Genomic DNA, 17,763 nt, shown 5'->3' with positions numbered 1-17,763 from the left:
AGAACACTCCAACCAAAAAAGAAAAAAAAAAATTATAAAGCGCTGGTGGAGTTATCTTCCTTCGAGAGCCATTAATCACATAATTCTTACAACTTCTTGCTTCTTTCGTCTTACTCATTGAAATTTAATTGAATTTAAATTTTTTTTTAAGTTAAAGCTTTGTAAATTTTCTTCTTTCAAGGTCTCAATAGACTCGTTTCAAGCTAATTACATCTCCACACACCATATTAGAATTAAAAGTGTTAGGACAAATTGTGTAAGTGAAATAGTAAATTAATCTATTTTATATACTCAATTATATGAAGACTTCAATATTTTTCAAATGTCTATATTAATTATAGAACAATGTTAACAACTGTCTCAGTGGAAGAAGTTTTTTAATAACAAAATTTTACTTAAAGATCAATTTTGAATTAAATAAGTTGACTATATTATCAATTGAAAAAGAAATTAAATATAAAAAAATAGCAACTTAGCATCTCAAAAACCTAAGACGTAGGAGAATAAACTCCAAATAAAATTTATCTATATCCATATGATTGTAAAAGCATGAAATTTCAATATAAAATATTTTCCCTTTGTAAATTCATTCCATATTGTATTACGTTGTAATTACAATTAATCACTAAAAATATCATTATTTCTTGTATTCATTGTTTGACTTTATTATTTAAGTAAAATTATTTTCTTGTATGATGGCATTAGGAATATTGTAAATGTCCTTTCAAAGTTTTTACTTCAATTTCTCAAGATGCAGTTAATATTTACTTTTCCAGTAAGGGCCTTTTTTTTTTTTTTTTCTTTTTTCCTTTTTTTGCCACAAGAAAATTGAAGTATCGTCATTGTTAAAAGGTTACAACTGATTTTAAAACTTCATTATTTTCTTATGTTTATTATTTTATGTTTTAATTAATAAAAATATATTATTTTCTCGTATAGTGATATTAGAAGTGCAGTAAATCTAGGAAAGATGCATAAATACTCCCTTGACCTATAGTTAGATTTTCAACTCCACACTAATATCCTATAATTCCCTTTATGCAGTTAAGAATCTGCTCAATTTCAGGACAAGAAAAAGAGTTAGCTTTAACAGCAAATGAGCACTGGACCCTACCGAATAATGTAAAATAAATTGCAAAAACATTTAGCAGAAGAGTGCCAGAAACATGCAAGATTCAGTTAATACCACTGAAACTACTACCTTAGTAATAGTAACACAACCATACATACTACTTTGGAAGAAAAAAAAAGTAATGTTACATGGCAGCTTACAAGTACACAGTTTAAAAGGGAAATCAAGTAATACAACAACAGCAACACAACCATTGAGAGATAACAAAGAGAGGAAGCCTGAATTGCTGTGAACTGCATTTGATAAACAACTAATGAAAACCAAAAGGTAGACCAGATAATTAAGACCTACAACACTCGGCTTCCGTTTGATCCATAAACTTAGTAATGCACAAATCATTTACATTGCATAGACAATCTCTCCGCTGCTATCAATATCAAGGTCAGGGTCACTCTCCAAGTCTTCTTCCATCTCATCATCAATGTCCAAGCTACCAGTAAGGTAATGATTAAGGCTGTTGGTCCCAGCAGCAGGAATGGTGGCCTCAGTTATTATCTGCATGATTTCGTCAATGCTCTGCATACGTTGTTCTGGCTCCTCAAACTGATTGTTTGTCATATTATCATCCGTGAGATCTGCAGGAAGGTTCCTCAAGAACCACTCATGGTTCTTGATCTCGGGGATCGTTATCCTCTGTTGCAGTGCAAAATGGTAGCATCACAAAATCAAAACTAAATATATACTAATTGGAAACAAAGATAAAATATAAATATCAAAACAGCACAAGCATACTATTTCCTTCACCAGGCAACTTAGCAAGCAAAAGAAAGGACCCACACATAAGAGAATCGAAATAAAGGGGTTGGGCAAAAGGAAAGATAATTTAACAAAATGAAGAAACAGCAGAGGACAATACAGGGACCTGAGTACAAGATTTTCCTGATAGAGAGAGCATTAAAGTCCAAACAATGATGAATCATGCACAGAAATGTTACAACACCACAGTCGACAGTAACTAGAAAGACCTCAAATTATGTTTTGAGACAGAAGATGAGGGAAGAAAATCAGGATGAAGGGCACCGGAATTATTTGTGGATAAGATTACCTTTGCAGGATCAGCAACAAAAATCCTTGAGATTAGATGACGACATTCTGGAGAGATATGTACATAATCTGGAATTGAATACTGTACATTCAAGATTCGCTGTGAAACAGAAAATGCTATGAGTCATTAAGACAAGCAAAGAAGATTTTGCAGTAACAATAGAGCATAAGAAGTTACCTGTATTGTCTTGCGAAAATTTTTAGGCTCCTCCGGGTCTTCAAAAGGGTATGCTCCTACTAGCATGACATACAAAGTCACCCCGCAAGACCAGACATCTGCAATCTGCAATATTTTGAGATAATGAAGAAAACATCTAAGAGAACATCAGGCACAAAGAAGCTAATAAGATAATTTACAAATGGAAGGTTAAGCAGTGAAAACCATAACAACATGGAAAGTTTTCTGGTACCTTCAGATAATGCTTGGAAAAATATTTTAAGAAAACATTGTTAAGTATTTACAAATACAAGCAAAATGGCTAAGGCACTGTTCAGAAATGAAAATAAACACTTTACTTCGTACATCATGGTGAGAGTATATTTTGAAAGAATGACCGGTACATCTCTGGTAAAAGAGGAACATTAAATAAAGTTATAAGGTTGACGTAAGTAAATAAGGGTATAATTGGTTGACCTGAACTGTAACAACAAACTAGCTATTTTCCACCTATATTTACAAAGACTTCGAACTTAATGCATTCACTGCAAAAATGGAGTACTTTTTAAATTTGCAGACAATCTAATTCAGCAATGACTAACTAAATCTCGTTTTATGCCAAACGGTATCAAGAACACTTGTATTGCTAATGCATGCTTAAAGTCAAAAGATTTTGAGCAGTGAAAAAGTAGACATATAATAAGCATTTAAAATATAATTCTAAGCTGCTACATAATCTTCTTTTCTTTTCTTTTCCTTAAATCACATAGGATAAATTTAATAATGGTAACATTATCCATTAGTTTAAACGTACATGATCTAGAACTAAAGTAGAAGTGGGTATATTCCAATTGTAGAAGGTGCATTGACATTTGACAAATGTCAAGGAACAGAGTTTTGCAGCCTTTCTAATGGAATAATATAGAAAGTCCTGCATAAGTTGAAAAGTCCTCACACACCACCAAGTTTCCTAAACCAAATTCCTAGCATTGTAACACACATACGATCCACATCTCAAAATGTTCTATCATGATTCTTTCTCAGCACAACAACCTTGTGTAAAAGCTATTTTCATTCTGCATAGACCAACTCAAGCCTTTTTTCTTTTTTGACACTATGCATTAGAGCATATATAAAATAGGGTTTTCAAAGTAGCTTTTTTCAACTGCAAGGTACTTATAAATTTACACACAACGTTGTTTGTCCACCAAAACAATCTGCCGGTAAGGTCTCACAACTGTTGCAGGGACAGAAAATCATTAAAACAATCCAGCTTCGGGGCCATTGCTGTGCCACACTCTCCTGATGGGACGCACAATTAATGTCTTCCAAACTCAACATAGAGAAAAGGGAACCAGAATTGAAACTGGAGCACTGGTTACAGACATCAATGCAGGGGATGAGGACGAGATTGGTCACCCCATTGTCATTCCTAATTTATCAAACCTTTCATAGCAGTAATCAGACATAAAACCTATTTATGATCTTCATCAAGGAGAGTAGGCAAAATAGACAATTAATAATTGCTTTCAGGAAGACGGGCTTAGCAGCACTTCATCTGCCAACCACACCACTTGACCAAACTGTAACACAAGCAACCATTGGCTCTGAAAAATTAAATGGAAAAAGATTTACCTTCCCATCATATTCTTTCTTCAATAACACTTCGGGAGCAATATATGCAGGTGTACCAACAGTTGACTTTGGTTGTGAATGCAACACCGAGGACTGCAAACAACGACAGTCAAAATGATGGTCAATAAAACATGAAGGACATAAGAATAGAGGAGAAGCCAGGGAGAGAAGAAAAGTAGCAAATAGATCGTGGGATTGAGGTATAGCAGCACATATACAATAACAACACCTACACATCAATCCCACCTAGTCAATCGAGAAAAAAAAAACCTATACCAAAATGCCAAGCTCGTTTGGCGTGTAGTACGTATCCTTACTATCCTTTTCACCCTATTTGGACTGGTTTTATTGAAATACTCAAGTAGTTGTGCTTCTTTTTTCTCTCAGAAGGGGGGAGGTCGCCTTGTGGCACAATTGTCTAAGAGAATATTACAGAAAAAACAATTACTACCTTAGAATATCCAAAATCACAAATCTTTAGCCTTGGTGCAGGGCTGCCATCCAATAATGTATTCTCCAGTTTCAGGTCTCTGTGGCATACTTGCTTCATAAACAACCAATTGCAAACAAACCATTAAAAATTTCACAATACTCAATAGATCGTTAATTCACTTTTTTTATAACTAATTGTAGATCGGCAATGCACATTGAAGGCAGAGAATGGTGAAGTACCATGGCGTGACAATAGCTGACCCCAGATATGAGTTGTTGGAAGAAAAACCGTGCCTGAAATTTACAACTAATAGCCTATGAATATATTCATGACAAAGTGAAAACCACAATAATCTTTTAAAATATATACCTCATCCTCACTGAAACGGCCTGCATTGCAAATGCGCTCAAACAGTTCTCCTCCAGATGCGTATTCCATCACTATAGCCAAATGAGTTGGTGTCAATATGACCTGAAATAAAAAAAATCCTATTTTTAGTTATAACTTATAAGTGAGAATCATTTAAAATTCAACACCTAAGCCATTATTGGGAGACAGTTTTGAGATGAATATTACCTCTTTGAATCTGACTATGTTAGGGTGCCTCAATGATCTATGGTTGATGATTTCCCTCTTTACATTTTCATCAATCTGCAATGTGTAGAAGGTACACATCAATAAATGACTAGATAAACAGGTAAAGGTAAATGGCAGAAAAACAAACACAGATATATTGAGTCCCCACAAATCCAAAAAAGAAAAGCCAAGAAAGTGTAAAGTCGATTAGCCCCTTTATCCATTGGTTGTCTCTTCCTAGTATTCCAGCTGATAATGCTCAAGTTAAGTGAAACACAATCACAAGATTTTGCGTGAAAAACAAATAAACTGAGAGTTTGACCTTCTTTAAACCTACAATGGGAAAAGGTAACTATCTCTATATCTCACAAACACTTGTTATCTAATTCCATTTAAATTCACAAATCTGGATGCAAAAGCTAAACGTCAATCAATCAACTACACCACACTCCAAAACTAGCTAGCACCAGCTATATGAATCTCCTATGATATTCCACATTATACTTGATGCAACCCCACCCCACCCCCTTTCTTGTGGGCAGAGACAAGGAAACAGCCATGAAATAATTTAACTTGAAAGTACCATAGCAAATTACAAACTTTTTCTTAAAAAGATAACTATTACTACTGGTAAATCACAAATTTAGCAATTTTTTTAGCGCCAAACCAGAATTTTAAAATACATAGAAATGGAAGTGAAAGACTAACCTTCTCACCTCTCTCGATATACTTAACAGCAACAAGCTCATTAGTTTGCCTGTCCCTCATAAGCCTTGCCACTCCAAAATTGCCAGAACCAATATCCTTTACAAGCTCGTATCTATCACTATCGTGCATGATCGGCACGTCCATCCCTGCTCCTACTGTCATTGCCACCCGATCCATAAAGCTCTCCTTCTTAACTTCAACAAGCTAAGCTACTTCTGCCATTTTAATAACTAAAACCCCACAATCACCAAAGAAAATAAAACCCTAATCTTAAATCAAACCAAAAAGAACACACCAACAAAAATTATAGAACTGGAAATGCTACCTACGTGGAGGAAGATGAATCACAAGATTGAGTATAGTTGGTAGTTGAAGAAAGACAGGGACGGCAACAACAACAAGTGATGATGGATGAGCTCAAATCCCGTGAAATCTGTACTTACTACAGCGAAGTAAATGATCAGATTCCACTTCTGTTTAGCGTTTTGATTTAGCAGACGTGTTACTTCATCAAATATGTTATAGTACAGTATCTTTGTGTGTGTGTGTGTGTTTATAGAGAAAGAACAGACGAACTCGTGAAGTGAGCTACTTTTCTTCTTTCTTTATTTTTGTTTTTTCAGCTACTTCTTCTTTGGCCTTCCAGAATACACACGCAGATATATTATTTTACTCTCTCTTTCTTTTTCTTTTTCTTTTTCTTATTTTTAACTTTCTTTTTGTTGGTAGTAATAATAATAATAAATTTAAGAAAAGCTAGCTGCACAGTTCTCCAATTATTGGCACTAAAGGGTCGTTTCATAAGGGCGTACAAGAATAATACAAAATACAGTGTATTTGTAATACTTTATTGCATAATTTTTTTAAAATATATTTATTTATGAAATATTTTCTATATTCATTAGCTTTGTATTTGGAAAAAGTTTATAAAAGATAGTTTTGTCTTTATTCGTGGTTATCAAGTATTAAAAATTATGGTATTATTAATGTCATATTTTGCTATGTATACGAATAGCACTGAATCCGATGTATAACTAATATAAAATATATATATTAAAAAATACCGTCAAACAAGAAATTAATAATACTAAACTTAATACATATATTATTTCTTCAAATATATTCTGCCAGTCAACCCCTAAGAGACTAAGGAGAATATCATTTCAAAGTTTTAAGATTTAAATATTTTTTTCAGTAAAAATTTAATAAAGCTTGAATAAGAGTAGTATAGACAAAAATAGATAATTTTTTCTTATTTGCCTAAGCGTGAGACTGTGAGTAGAGTTATTCGATATATATGTCATTAGAAGGTAGCACATATTCAGTGAAATAGTTTAGATACACGACAACCTTTATCAAAATACGAAGCTTGAGTGCGAGAGCTAATATAATGTGATTTTGGCTCTAAATTCAAACATTTGTTTTCATCTTAGAGCAGAAAACTCCATTTTTATAATTTTAAAAAATGTCAATATATCAGTAATCGTTTGACTTACATTGAAAGAGTAATTGTGTAGGATTGGTATGCGGGTGCTATGACTTTGAGAGAAGAAGGGAGTAGTTATTTCTGTTTATTTGTGAAACAGTGAAATTATGAAATGACAAATGTATCCTTGTTTCGGTGTTCAGGGATTGGTTTGGGTTGACGTCAGAATGACGAAAGAGAGCCTCTGTCTCTGGGGAGTTGGGATAAAGTTATTTTACAACGCAGAGCACGAGAAAGCGTCCATTTGCAGCCACGTGTTGTTGTAGGATTTGGTGTCACTTGCAGAAATTTACAACAATTTTGGAGTTCTGAAAAGTGAAAACTAAAATTTATATTCAAAAAGTTGGCATGATCTCTGTACTTGATTGGTTATTAGTTGAGGCAATATGTCGCAATGATCTATGGATGTGATTGGTTTTGTGGGTGATCACCACCATGCACAATTATCACATTCAATATATGCGTTCAACCCTCTCTGTAATAGCATTGGTTGTTTAAAATAAAATTGACTTTTATAGTGAATGACTGTTATACACCTATAACAACATTTGATATTTAAATATATTTTAGCTGTTATAAACAAAAATTATCCAAAAACAAATTATTTTTCTTTTATAATATTATATATAAAAGATTAATGAAATATTAAAATTCAAAATCTCAAAATTCAAGATTAATGGACATATTGTTATCCTTAAAGATAATATATATAGCTATTATAAGTTGTACATTAAAGTTATAAAATATTTGCTTAAATATTTAGAATTGTTATTAGTAATAATCTTAGAAAATCTGCATGGTCGTTATAGAGGGGTAATTTTACAAAGAGTGTACTGTCATAAAGATGGATGTTGTTGTTATAGGCAGAATGTTGTTATAGAGAGGTAAAACATATCATAAAAAATCAGTTATGAGAAAAACTAGACTTTTATAGTGAATAACTGTTATATAGAGATGTGTTATAGAGAGGTGTGACTGTATATTCATGTCTATCTATTTCACTAAAAGATTTAAAATATAAAAAGTATACATATGGAAAAAATTAAAGAAACTTTTATATATATCATCAAGTATAACTGTTTACCTCGAAATACGAGTAACAATTAAACTTGCAATGTGTTTATAAGGAGACGTGATCTAATTCAATGTCAATTGATAAATAGCTAAATAAATAAAGGAATTAAGCGATTTAAATGGATTAAAATTCATATCCGGACGGTTCCCCCTATGAAAAATATGACTGTTAATACAAATTCAATTAAAACATAAAATAAACATCGCTAAATCGTAAAAAAATTGAAGTTTACCAGTTGTTTTGTGGATTATATAAAGTCGAAAAATTATTTTGTGGCTGCTCATTCGCCGGTGGTGACAAATTTAAATCAAGGCAAGCTCTTTCATCAGCAATCTGTCCGACAAAAATTACTCCAGAATAATCACCCAATGACTGGGGGTTATCCCTACTATGCACGCCCTCATTATTGGGAACGTCTTCAACCTTGACGTATATTTTCAATAATTTTATTACAATAAATTCCCTGTATTCATCCGCAATCCGCAAAAAATCTCTAAGAGTTTCATCATCTTCGATGTTAAACTCAGAATAATAAGCAAACCCCTGCGGAGTCATTGAATACGGAAATCTACCGGTTACTTTAAGGTTAACCGAACGTTTCCTCACACTCATTTTTTTACGTAACAACGATACCAATTTATCGTACTCCATTGTAAGCGGCAATTTAACATTACACTGTGGAGGTGAGCTATACCTCACAGAGTATTCTCCAGCACAACCCCCCCCCCCCCCAATATAATGAAACCCTTATTTTTGGCTCTTCAGACATTATAAAAAAATGATTGATAAGAAGAAGAGAGAAGTATGAACGGAAGTTTGAAAGAAAGTTTTGAATGAATTTTCATAAAATTCAAACGCCTTTAAATAAGGCAAGTCCGAGTTTGGGGTGCAATTTTTTTTTTGTAAAATGCAGTACAATACCACATTTTATGTATTTGAATTATTATTATGTCAGTTATCCGTAGAACACTTATTGGTGGGCCCAAAAATTAGTGTAAAACGCAGTATAAAAATACGTTTCAGTGTAAAACGCAGTATTATAGTATGTTTTACACTAAAAAAATAAATATTCTCTGCAGTCCTGCAGAACTTTATTAAGGTGGGCCCAAATTTTATAGGGAAACGCAGTACAATACATCGTTTAAGGAAAACGAAGTATTGTCATGCGCTTTCTTATCAAAAATTAATTTTTAATAAAATGCAGTATAATTCTGCGTTTAACTTTAACGGCTAACTTTCCGTTAAAGTAATACTGCGTTTTATGTAGAAATGTAACTTTTTTTGAAAAACAGTAGAAACGTATTTTGTTCCAAAAATGGCACTATTTCAGTTTCGGACTCGCACGACTCAACGTATAGGTGCAACCTAATGCACCATCATAGTTCGACGCGCCATTTAGGCCTCGTTTGTTTGCACTTAATGGAGGTCTGAATCTTAATCATTCAGATCTCAGAAATTAAGTGTGTTTGTTTTTAAAGTCTGAATCTTAATTATTCAGATCTTAATCATTAAGTGTATTTGTTTTTTTTACTTCACAGCCACTTAATGGGTCTGAATAGATCTGTATGATTAAGATCTATAATAGAGACTTAATTTCATTAAGATGCTATCACATATTCATTAATAATTGCCATCAGTGCCTACCATTATCAACTACCACCATGCCGCTCCCACTACCATACTCCACTAACCCCACCACCCCCACCTCCACCACGCCACCATCATCCTCGATGATAGCCGCCACCATTATCGACCATCACCACCAACTATCCCCACTACTTCGACCAGTTCTCATCCACAATCAACACTCATCTGCATCATCTACCACAACTGACCACCCCACTACCATCAACAACCACAGCCGACACTGCCCATCATTATAACCTACCACCACCCACCCACCACCTTCCTCAGTCAAAATTACTACCACCACCCGCCATTATTAACTATCACCACCAGCATCCTCAATCATAATCACCACCACTACCAATCACTACTAGCTACTAGCATGAACCACCATCATCAACCAAAACTACCACCAACCACCGCCTCTAGTCGGCATTCATCTATTAGCCATCACCACCAACAACTATCATATTTTAAAAAACTATATATTTTATTCATAGAATATTAGGTTAGTTAGTATTTCATTTGAATTTTATGTTTATTAATTTTCAAACAAAGATAAATTTTATACATTCAGATATTAAAAATCAAACAGTCTTAATTATTTAGTATTCAGATCTTAATACACATACTAATATATTCAGATGTGTATTCAGATTCAGATGTTTTAATCTTAATACGCATCTTGATATTCAAATGTGTATTCAAATTCAGACCGTCTTAATATTAAAAAAAGCAAATAAGGCCTTAGTCTGATCAACTACAATGTAGGCCGAGTCAGCCACACCCATGATTTGAAGCCCTAAAAACAATGGATCATGAATTTTATGGGATAAGGTTTCGCCATCTTTATCATTCATTCCCACTCTTCTTAGCACCCACGATAATAACTAATTGCTCTTGCAAAGTATAGGCATTCTTGCAAGTGAAATACAACAATCTTCGAAAAGTCTTGAACTCTAAAACTTTACGTCATGACATTAGAAATCCTACACTGAAAGTTATTATAGCCAAAACAATAGATCAAAAAAATGAGTTTAGCAAGAAGAGAAAAGAGTAAACGAAAATGTTACAAAAAACAAAACTATTTTAAGAGGAGAAGAAAGCATGTTGAACTTCAACATTTGGCATATTTTTTAATGCCAGGTGGTGACTTCACAAGTATCTGGTTAGTTGTTATCTATAGTTACGCTGAAAGGAAAATGACTAAGAGGAAAATGAAATTGAATTTATGAGATTAAAACAAAACAAAAATAATTGTGACATGGATACTATGATCGCTTGACCACTAAGTTCTTAATATAAAACAACTAATTTAATTTACAAGGCCACTTCTATTTTTTAATTGTAAGGTTCCCCATTAGTAGTTTTTTAAACACAAAAGAAAAGGAGGAAAAAAAAATCTAAAATAAAAACAAAACAAGAGAGAGACGCAAAAAGAAGGAAAGGGGGAAAAGAGTTTTGGAGTTGTACTATTTTCCTATAGTTTGGCAACTGGTTCAGAGTCTTTTGTTTTTCTTCAGAAGCGTTGAACTCAACTCAGTTTCTCATAAAAACTAGGTTTACTTTATCTCTAGTCCATGCAAACCCAAGGCTACCACAAACACTAGTAGCTTTCCATTTTTACCCCAACAATGGTGTCGGATTCCGTATTGGTTGATCGGCTCCGGGAAATTCTCAAAGTTTCCGACCTTGAAACTACCACCGCCGGCAGTGTTCGTCGGAAGCTTGAGGAGGAATTCGGGGTTGACTTAAATGACAGAAAAGCCTTTATCAGAGACCAAATTGACCTTTTCCTTCGAACCCATGTTGAGGAAACCCCGAACGACGACGTACAAGAAGTAGAACAAGAACAAGAAACAGAGAATGTGAAGGAAGAGGAAAATGATGATTCTTGCTCCCAAGAAGAAGAGAATGAGACTGATACAGGGGCAAAGGAGAAAGCTCGGTATGTTTTTCTTTGCATAATCTTTGTTGGGATTAATGCTTAATCTTTGTTGTTACACTTAGGTCCGGCATTGCCAAGAGTCTTTCTAGACTGGTTAAAGACTTGTACGTCAGGGTAATAAGTGTGAGATTTACAGAATCTCTAGTTTTTAAGACCCTTAATTTGCCTTGGAAGATAAATTATCTACTAATGGAATTAAATGGGTCCGAATTGAGGGAAATGTGTTTAGATGATTAGTATAACCGAGCCAACTAGTTTGAGGTTGTAGTTTAGTTGCTTGATTGATTTATCAATAATCCTTCTCATTATGTTGAATAGAATTTGTATTCTGGCATGAATAACTTGTTCGATGCATTCTATCATGTTGTGGGCAGACATTTTGTAGATAGTAGAAGTGAGAAAAAAAAAATTTAGACAACAATTTGTATGCTAGTGCATAATATAGATGCTATCGTTTACTGATAATTCTCGCAAGTATCAGCAAATACATGTGATATAGTAAAGCTATCATAGGAGCAGAAGGCTTATTCCGGGCTTACTTTTGATCACCCACTTTTAAATCGTGCTCTGTGTTTTGTCTAATGTTGTTCACGCTGAACTGTATTTTAATCTTTTAAGTAGGTCTGAGAAAATGAATGGAGAAGCAAAGAAAAAAGGGGGCTTTAACAAGCCATGCGCACTTTCACCACAGCTTCAGAAATTGGTTGGCGAGTCCGAACTGGGCAGACCAGAGGTGATGCTTAACTTGTATGACATGTTGTTATGATCCTTACCTTGTGGTCGATCTAATTTCCTGTATACCTTGTGATCCTTACCTTGTGATGTCTCTTGGTTAGTAGGTTGTTAAGAAGATTTGGGCCTATATCCGGGAGAAGAATTTACAAAACCCACAGAACAAGCGGAAAATTTTATGTGATGAAGTTTTGAGTGAAATTTTCCGGGCCAAAACAATCGACATGTTCCAGATGAACAAGGTGCTATCCAAGCACATTTGGCCCATAGATGAGGAAGATGGTATTATTACTTTCGTTTTGACAATTTCAATTTGTAATTTAATATTTTGCAATAGGAGCCATTTCTCATCATCATGGTATTGTTGTAGTTATTCTGGTTATCATTTTTAGGTACTAAAATGATTGCAGAAGAGTACTGTGTCTACGGCCAGTCGCTTTTGGTTCTTGAAGCAATAGTTTCCGACTTGCATGCTTTATTCTGTAAAATTGTTTGACATCACATAAGTTACGGTAGTGACTTCAAAGTTACTTGTGGCTTGACCTATCATATCTATAAGACTCAGAACTCAACTTAGTGGATGTGCTTGTGAAGTTTTGAAATCTTTTGTATATTCAGGATCTTTTCCTTTGACTCATGCAGCCAGTCAAGTCAAATCCTCTGTGAAGAAAAGGCTACCGAAACAAGGAAGAGAAGAAGGTGAGAATAAATTGGTCGAAGTCCAGCAAGTAATAGGCTTTGATTCCATAAAGTCTTACGCACTTTATCTAGGTCACTTGCAGTACAGTGAAGCCTTTGCTTCAGCTTTACTCCAACTAATGACATATTCAGCATTTTGCTAAACCACATCTACGACTCTCAATTAACCAGCTTTAGATGAGCCAAAGCAGAAAGAGAAAAGGCACAAAGGGGGAGGATCTGGTTTTCTTGCTCCAGTTCGGTTATCAGATGCCCTTGTAAAATTCTTTGGTATTGGTGAAAATGCATTAACTCGAGCTGATGTTATCAAGCGAATATGGCAGTATATAAAAGAAAATGAGCTGCAGGTTTGTTGCATTTTCTGCTCACTTACTTCACCATCTTTAAGCTTATAACTAGGTAGCGTTGTCATTGCAGCTATTATAATTGGATGATATTATTAGCTAAATTTAAGTGACAATAATCCTGGTAGTGAAATCTTTTCTATGGTATATCTGGGTGAATGAAGATTCCATGTAATGAAATATTGGGATGTCTTTTGGCAATGTCTAGTAGCTCTTTATGTTATCTGTTCAGAGTGATTAATACGTACTAGAGTATTATTATTGCTATTTGGCCAAATACATATACAACCCATCCAACTTGGCACCATTTTTTATTTTGGCACTCTATCTCTACCTTGTTCCATTTTGGCCCTCCAACTCTATTTTATATGTTCCATTTTGGCGCTTCAACTCTATTTCTTATGTTCCACTTTACCACAAAAGCTGAAACCGGTGCAAAAAATATAGCCCGTTAAATATGAGGTGTAATAAATATCCAATTAAATGTTGCCACCTGGTTTTTTCATCCATGTCAGACGGGTCAATAGTAAAATACCTGAACCCGGCCCTATTTTTTGTGGGTTTATTTCATCTAAACGGTCCAGGTATGAAATCGACAGATGAAAGCTTTGGAACTTAGAGAATGAAGTTGGGCAAGTGGCAACAATGGATGAAAAAATACAATCGGGCTCAGGTATTTTAATATTGACCCGTTTGACATGGATGAAAAAATCAGGTGGCAACATTTAATTGGATATTTATTACACCTCAGATTTAACGGGCTATATTTTTTGCATTGGTTTCAGCTTTTATGTTAAAGTGGAACATAAGAAATAGAGTTGGAGGGCCAAAATGGAACAAGGTAGAGATAGAGTGCTAAAATGAAAAATGATGCCAAGTTGGATGGGCTGTATATGTATTTGGCCTTGCTATTTTGTATGATATCGGCCTGACATGAATTCATTTGGAGTAACATGGTTAGTGAAAATTCATATAGGCGACCCCAACATGTTTGGGACTGAGACGTAGTTGTTGTATCTTATCTTAAAAAATAAAGAGGTCCATCTGATGACTTCTATTTGAGATATGAATACCATGACTGATTAGTTGCTATAGTTACATCTATTGGTGGTGGTGTTTCAGCAGTTATTGGCTGTATGCTGGGCATATGTAGCAGGTTTTGAAACATGGTAAAAAATTGACCAATCTCAGGGCTTGATAGTGTGTGCTTATCTTTTTCCAGGATCCATCTGATAAGAAGACAATAATCTGCGATGAAAGGTTAAAAGAACTATTTCAAGTTGATTCCTTCCATGGCTTCACAGTTACAAAGCTCTTGACTGCTCATTTTATCAAAAGAGAAGACTGATCCTGTGGCTTGCTTGGAATTGCAATTGGGGTAACTTGTCTTCTCTTTGGCCCTGTTAATGGTTGCTGCTTCTCTGTCTTATTTCCTGTGGCTTTTAGGCAGATTCATTCAACCACAGAATAGGATCTTGAACGTTGACAAAATATAATTGGATCCTCCTGATTATTAACTAAGATCATCCGGAATCAGTCTCGAGGGGATAAAAAAAGCAAAAAGATAAAATGAAGAAAACAAATTTGTTATATTCTTACTCCTGCTTAAGATGTTCTTAGGGATTGGTGTCTTATCTTTTTAAAGTACTAACAGTCACACGAAATTTCTTGTCTCCCTCTCTCTTGGCCATTCCTTGTCAGTTCCTTTGGTCGAATTTTCTTTTCCATTGTTGCCCAGTGTTATTGTTTGAAGTGATGCAAAGCAAATGAGTGAAGCCATGCGCTTTGGAGAAATGTGTGCTTTAAACAATGACGCGCAAAGTCATCAAACGAAAAGTGATCGGTGCTTTGAATCTCAACTTTGAGAAGTTGGATTAATGTCAACATTATTGCATAGTATAAGATACTGAAAATAATTGGTTTGCTTGCAATTTTGAGTATTGTAGGCTAGTTTCATTTGTTAAATACTTTTTAGCTTTCTTTAAATATGTGCTTCAGTTTTCTCTTTGAACCACATGAGCTTTTTTTTTTTTTGTTCTTTTCGCTTTTAGAAATAATGTTCTTGTTGTGGATGTGATTATTCTTGTTCATTCTTTTGCTGTGTTTGTCCTTACCGGACAAAGGAAGAGGGTTATAGCGTAAAAGTTGTACGTTTACTTTCCCGTTGGTAGGTGTTGTACTTTTACTCTCTTTTTTCTTTTCTTTTTTTTTATTCTTTTTTTGGTTTTGTAGAGTGTAGACTTGGCCCCTATAACTTAAAACTTGTGCAGTTGTATCTGTTTGTCTCTAATTATATACGCATTTTATACACTTTTGCTTATAATCACTCTTTAGTAAGGGCTAAAATATGATGATAGAGAAGGAATATAATAAGTATTGCCACAAAACACTTCCGTTTCTTTAAAATAATTTCTCCTAGCATTATCGAAGTCGTACATTCCTAAGCACAATGAGAGAATATAGATTTATAGCCCGTTTGACCAAGCTGCAAAAATCAGCTTATTTTGATAAGTGATTTTCTCAAAAGTACTTTTGGTGAGAAACAGTTTGTGCTTGGCTAATTAGTTGGAAAAATACTTTTGAGCATCAATTAGTGTTTGGTCAAGCTTTAAAAAATTGCTTCTAAGTGTATTTTTCTCAAAAGTTCATTCTCAAAAAAGTGCTTTTGGAGAGAAGTTACTTTTTTCTGCTTCTCCAAAACTGCTTCTGTTTCTCCTCAAAAGCACTTTTTTTCCTTCTAAAAGCTTGGTCAAACACCTTAATTTTTGGCCAAAGGTGCTTTTGGCAAAAAAAAAAAAAAAAACATTTTTGGTCAAAAAGAAGCTTAGCCAAACAAGCTATTAATGGTTTAAATTTTCTTTTCCGTGAACTTTTTTTAATTTTGAGAGGCTGGATCTTAAAAAATGTAAAATAAAAATAATGTCAAAGAATTAACCTAAATAGCTGCGAATCTAATCGACTAAACTAAAAATAGACCGTAGATGTATAACATATATATAATTCATATATAATATATATGTAATCATGTATAAGCAATGTATAATTTATATATATTGACTAAAAAAATAAACAATGAATCCCATTGGCTATTTGCGTAAAGATCCCAGTGTACATTTATTTGTTGGGCTTTCTGTAGAACAAGTCATCTTTTGGGCTTCAATGGCTATTTTGCTGAAGCAATTGTTGCAGTGAATACAAAACTTTTGTGGGCCAGCAGTACTTATTCTATCAAGAGAAATTTATTGGGAACCTACCAGCTATGTCCATTTATAAGTAGCTCATTGCAAAAATTGGTCAATTCATAAAATATTACTAATATTAGCCAATGAGATTTTTTCATTCCTATAAACTATTTGAAACTTTATTACCCTTAATGTCCATGTTTAGCTAATTACTTGGCATATACAAGTTTTGTTTATAAGATATATATAATCCACCTTAAAAGGCTCCCAAATCCATTATTTGTGCCTTCAATCAAGGGATTTAATTACACCATTTTCCTTTTTTTCTCTCTCTCTCTCTTCTTCTCTTTCCTTATTTTTCTCCAATCATCGGCAGTGCTCGTCAATTGTTTACCACAACATATTCCTTTGCAAATTCAGCTCTTGTAATTCTTTAACAATTTCTACTTTATTGATAGAGATGTACCCCTCTTCCTCTCAAAAGAATAATTGCATTTTTTTCCGTAACTCAGAGAAATGAGGATAATTGTGTAAGAGCAGAATACACATTTCCACATTCGAGTTTAATTTGGAATTTTCCAGCAGATCAATAAGAAGCGAATAAGATTACACAAACAACCATCAGCCACAAAAATACTTTTGCAATGTCCATGACAAGTTGTCTTAGAGAGTAGAGTTGTAGAGTAACAAAAAATAACATGAAACAATCTGGAAATCAAGGTGTGCCAAAATAAATGATCACTAGGTTCTCAAATTTTACAAATGAAGTTAACTAGGAAAGCAGCCTTTTAAGTAGTTACTTGTTAGGATTAACAGAATCAATCTGAAAGATTCAATAAAAGAGACTCTTGTGTCGGAACTTGAGATGAGAGAAGCTGTAAATGTAGACAAAACAACCTCTTCTTCCTCCCTAATGAAGACATGGGCATATTAGAATCTTAAATGCAAATTTTATATAAGATTTATCAATATCATTTGTATATTAT

General features: G+C 34.0%; 2 protein-coding genes across 8 annotated transcripts; one reads left to right on the top strand and one right to left on the bottom strand.

The window, feature by feature from the left end:
• Window positions 1-1,111: 1,111 nt before the first annotated feature.
• Window positions 1,112-6,325, bottom strand: LOC104224203 (serine/threonine-protein kinase SRK2E). Of its 4 annotated transcripts, none has more exons than XM_009775796.2 (10): window positions 6,011-6,325; window positions 5,686-5,915; window positions 4,978-5,052; window positions 4,771-4,872; window positions 4,641-4,694; window positions 4,420-4,512; window positions 3,969-4,061; window positions 2,355-2,459; window positions 2,178-2,276; window positions 1,112-1,765 (listed from the first exon to the last, which is right to left on the bottom strand). In XM_009775796.2, the coding sequence occupies exons 2-10, from the start codon at window positions 5,860-5,862 to the stop codon at window positions 1,472-1,474; spliced, it is 1,092 nt and encodes a 363-aa protein (XP_009774098.1). In that variant the 5' UTR covers window positions 5,863-5,915; window positions 6,011-6,325; the 3' UTR covers window positions 1,112-1,471. The 4 variants fall into 4 exon arrangements, with proteins under 4 accessions (XP_009774098.1, XP_009774100.1, XP_009774102.1 ...); XM_009775798.2 differs by having other exon boundaries at window positions 6,015-6,320; XM_009775800.2 differs by having other exon boundaries at window positions 5,686-5,900; window positions 6,015-6,292.
• Window positions 6,326-11,316: 4,991 nt separating this feature from the next.
• Window positions 11,317-15,757, top strand: LOC104224202 (upstream activation factor subunit UAF30-like). Of its 4 annotated transcripts, none has more exons than XM_070171622.1 (6): window positions 11,317-11,820; window positions 12,442-12,553; window positions 12,660-12,834; window positions 13,195-13,251; window positions 13,423-13,598; window positions 14,818-15,757. In XM_070171622.1, exons 1-6 carry the CDS (start codon window positions 11,507-11,509, stop codon window positions 14,941-14,943), a joined length of 960 nt encoding a protein of 319 aa, XP_070027723.1. In that variant the 5' UTR covers window positions 11,317-11,506; the 3' UTR covers window positions 14,944-15,757. The 4 variants fall into 4 exon arrangements, with proteins under 4 accessions (XP_070027723.1, XP_009774096.1, XP_009774097.1 ...); XM_009775794.2 differs by having other exon boundaries at window positions 13,171-13,251; XM_009775795.2 differs by having other exon boundaries at window positions 12,439-12,553.
• Window positions 15,758-17,763: the final 2,006 nt, after the last annotated feature.

The sequence above is a fragment of the Nicotiana sylvestris genome, chromosome 1, assembly GCF_000393655.2.
Source record: "Nicotiana sylvestris chromosome 1, ASM39365v2, whole genome shotgun sequence".
Taxonomy (NCBI): Eukaryota; Viridiplantae; Streptophyta; class Magnoliopsida; order Solanales; family Solanaceae; genus Nicotiana; species Nicotiana sylvestris.
The sequence above is the reverse complement of the archived record's forward strand: the minus strand, read 5'-3'. Positions and strand labels throughout refer to the sequence as shown.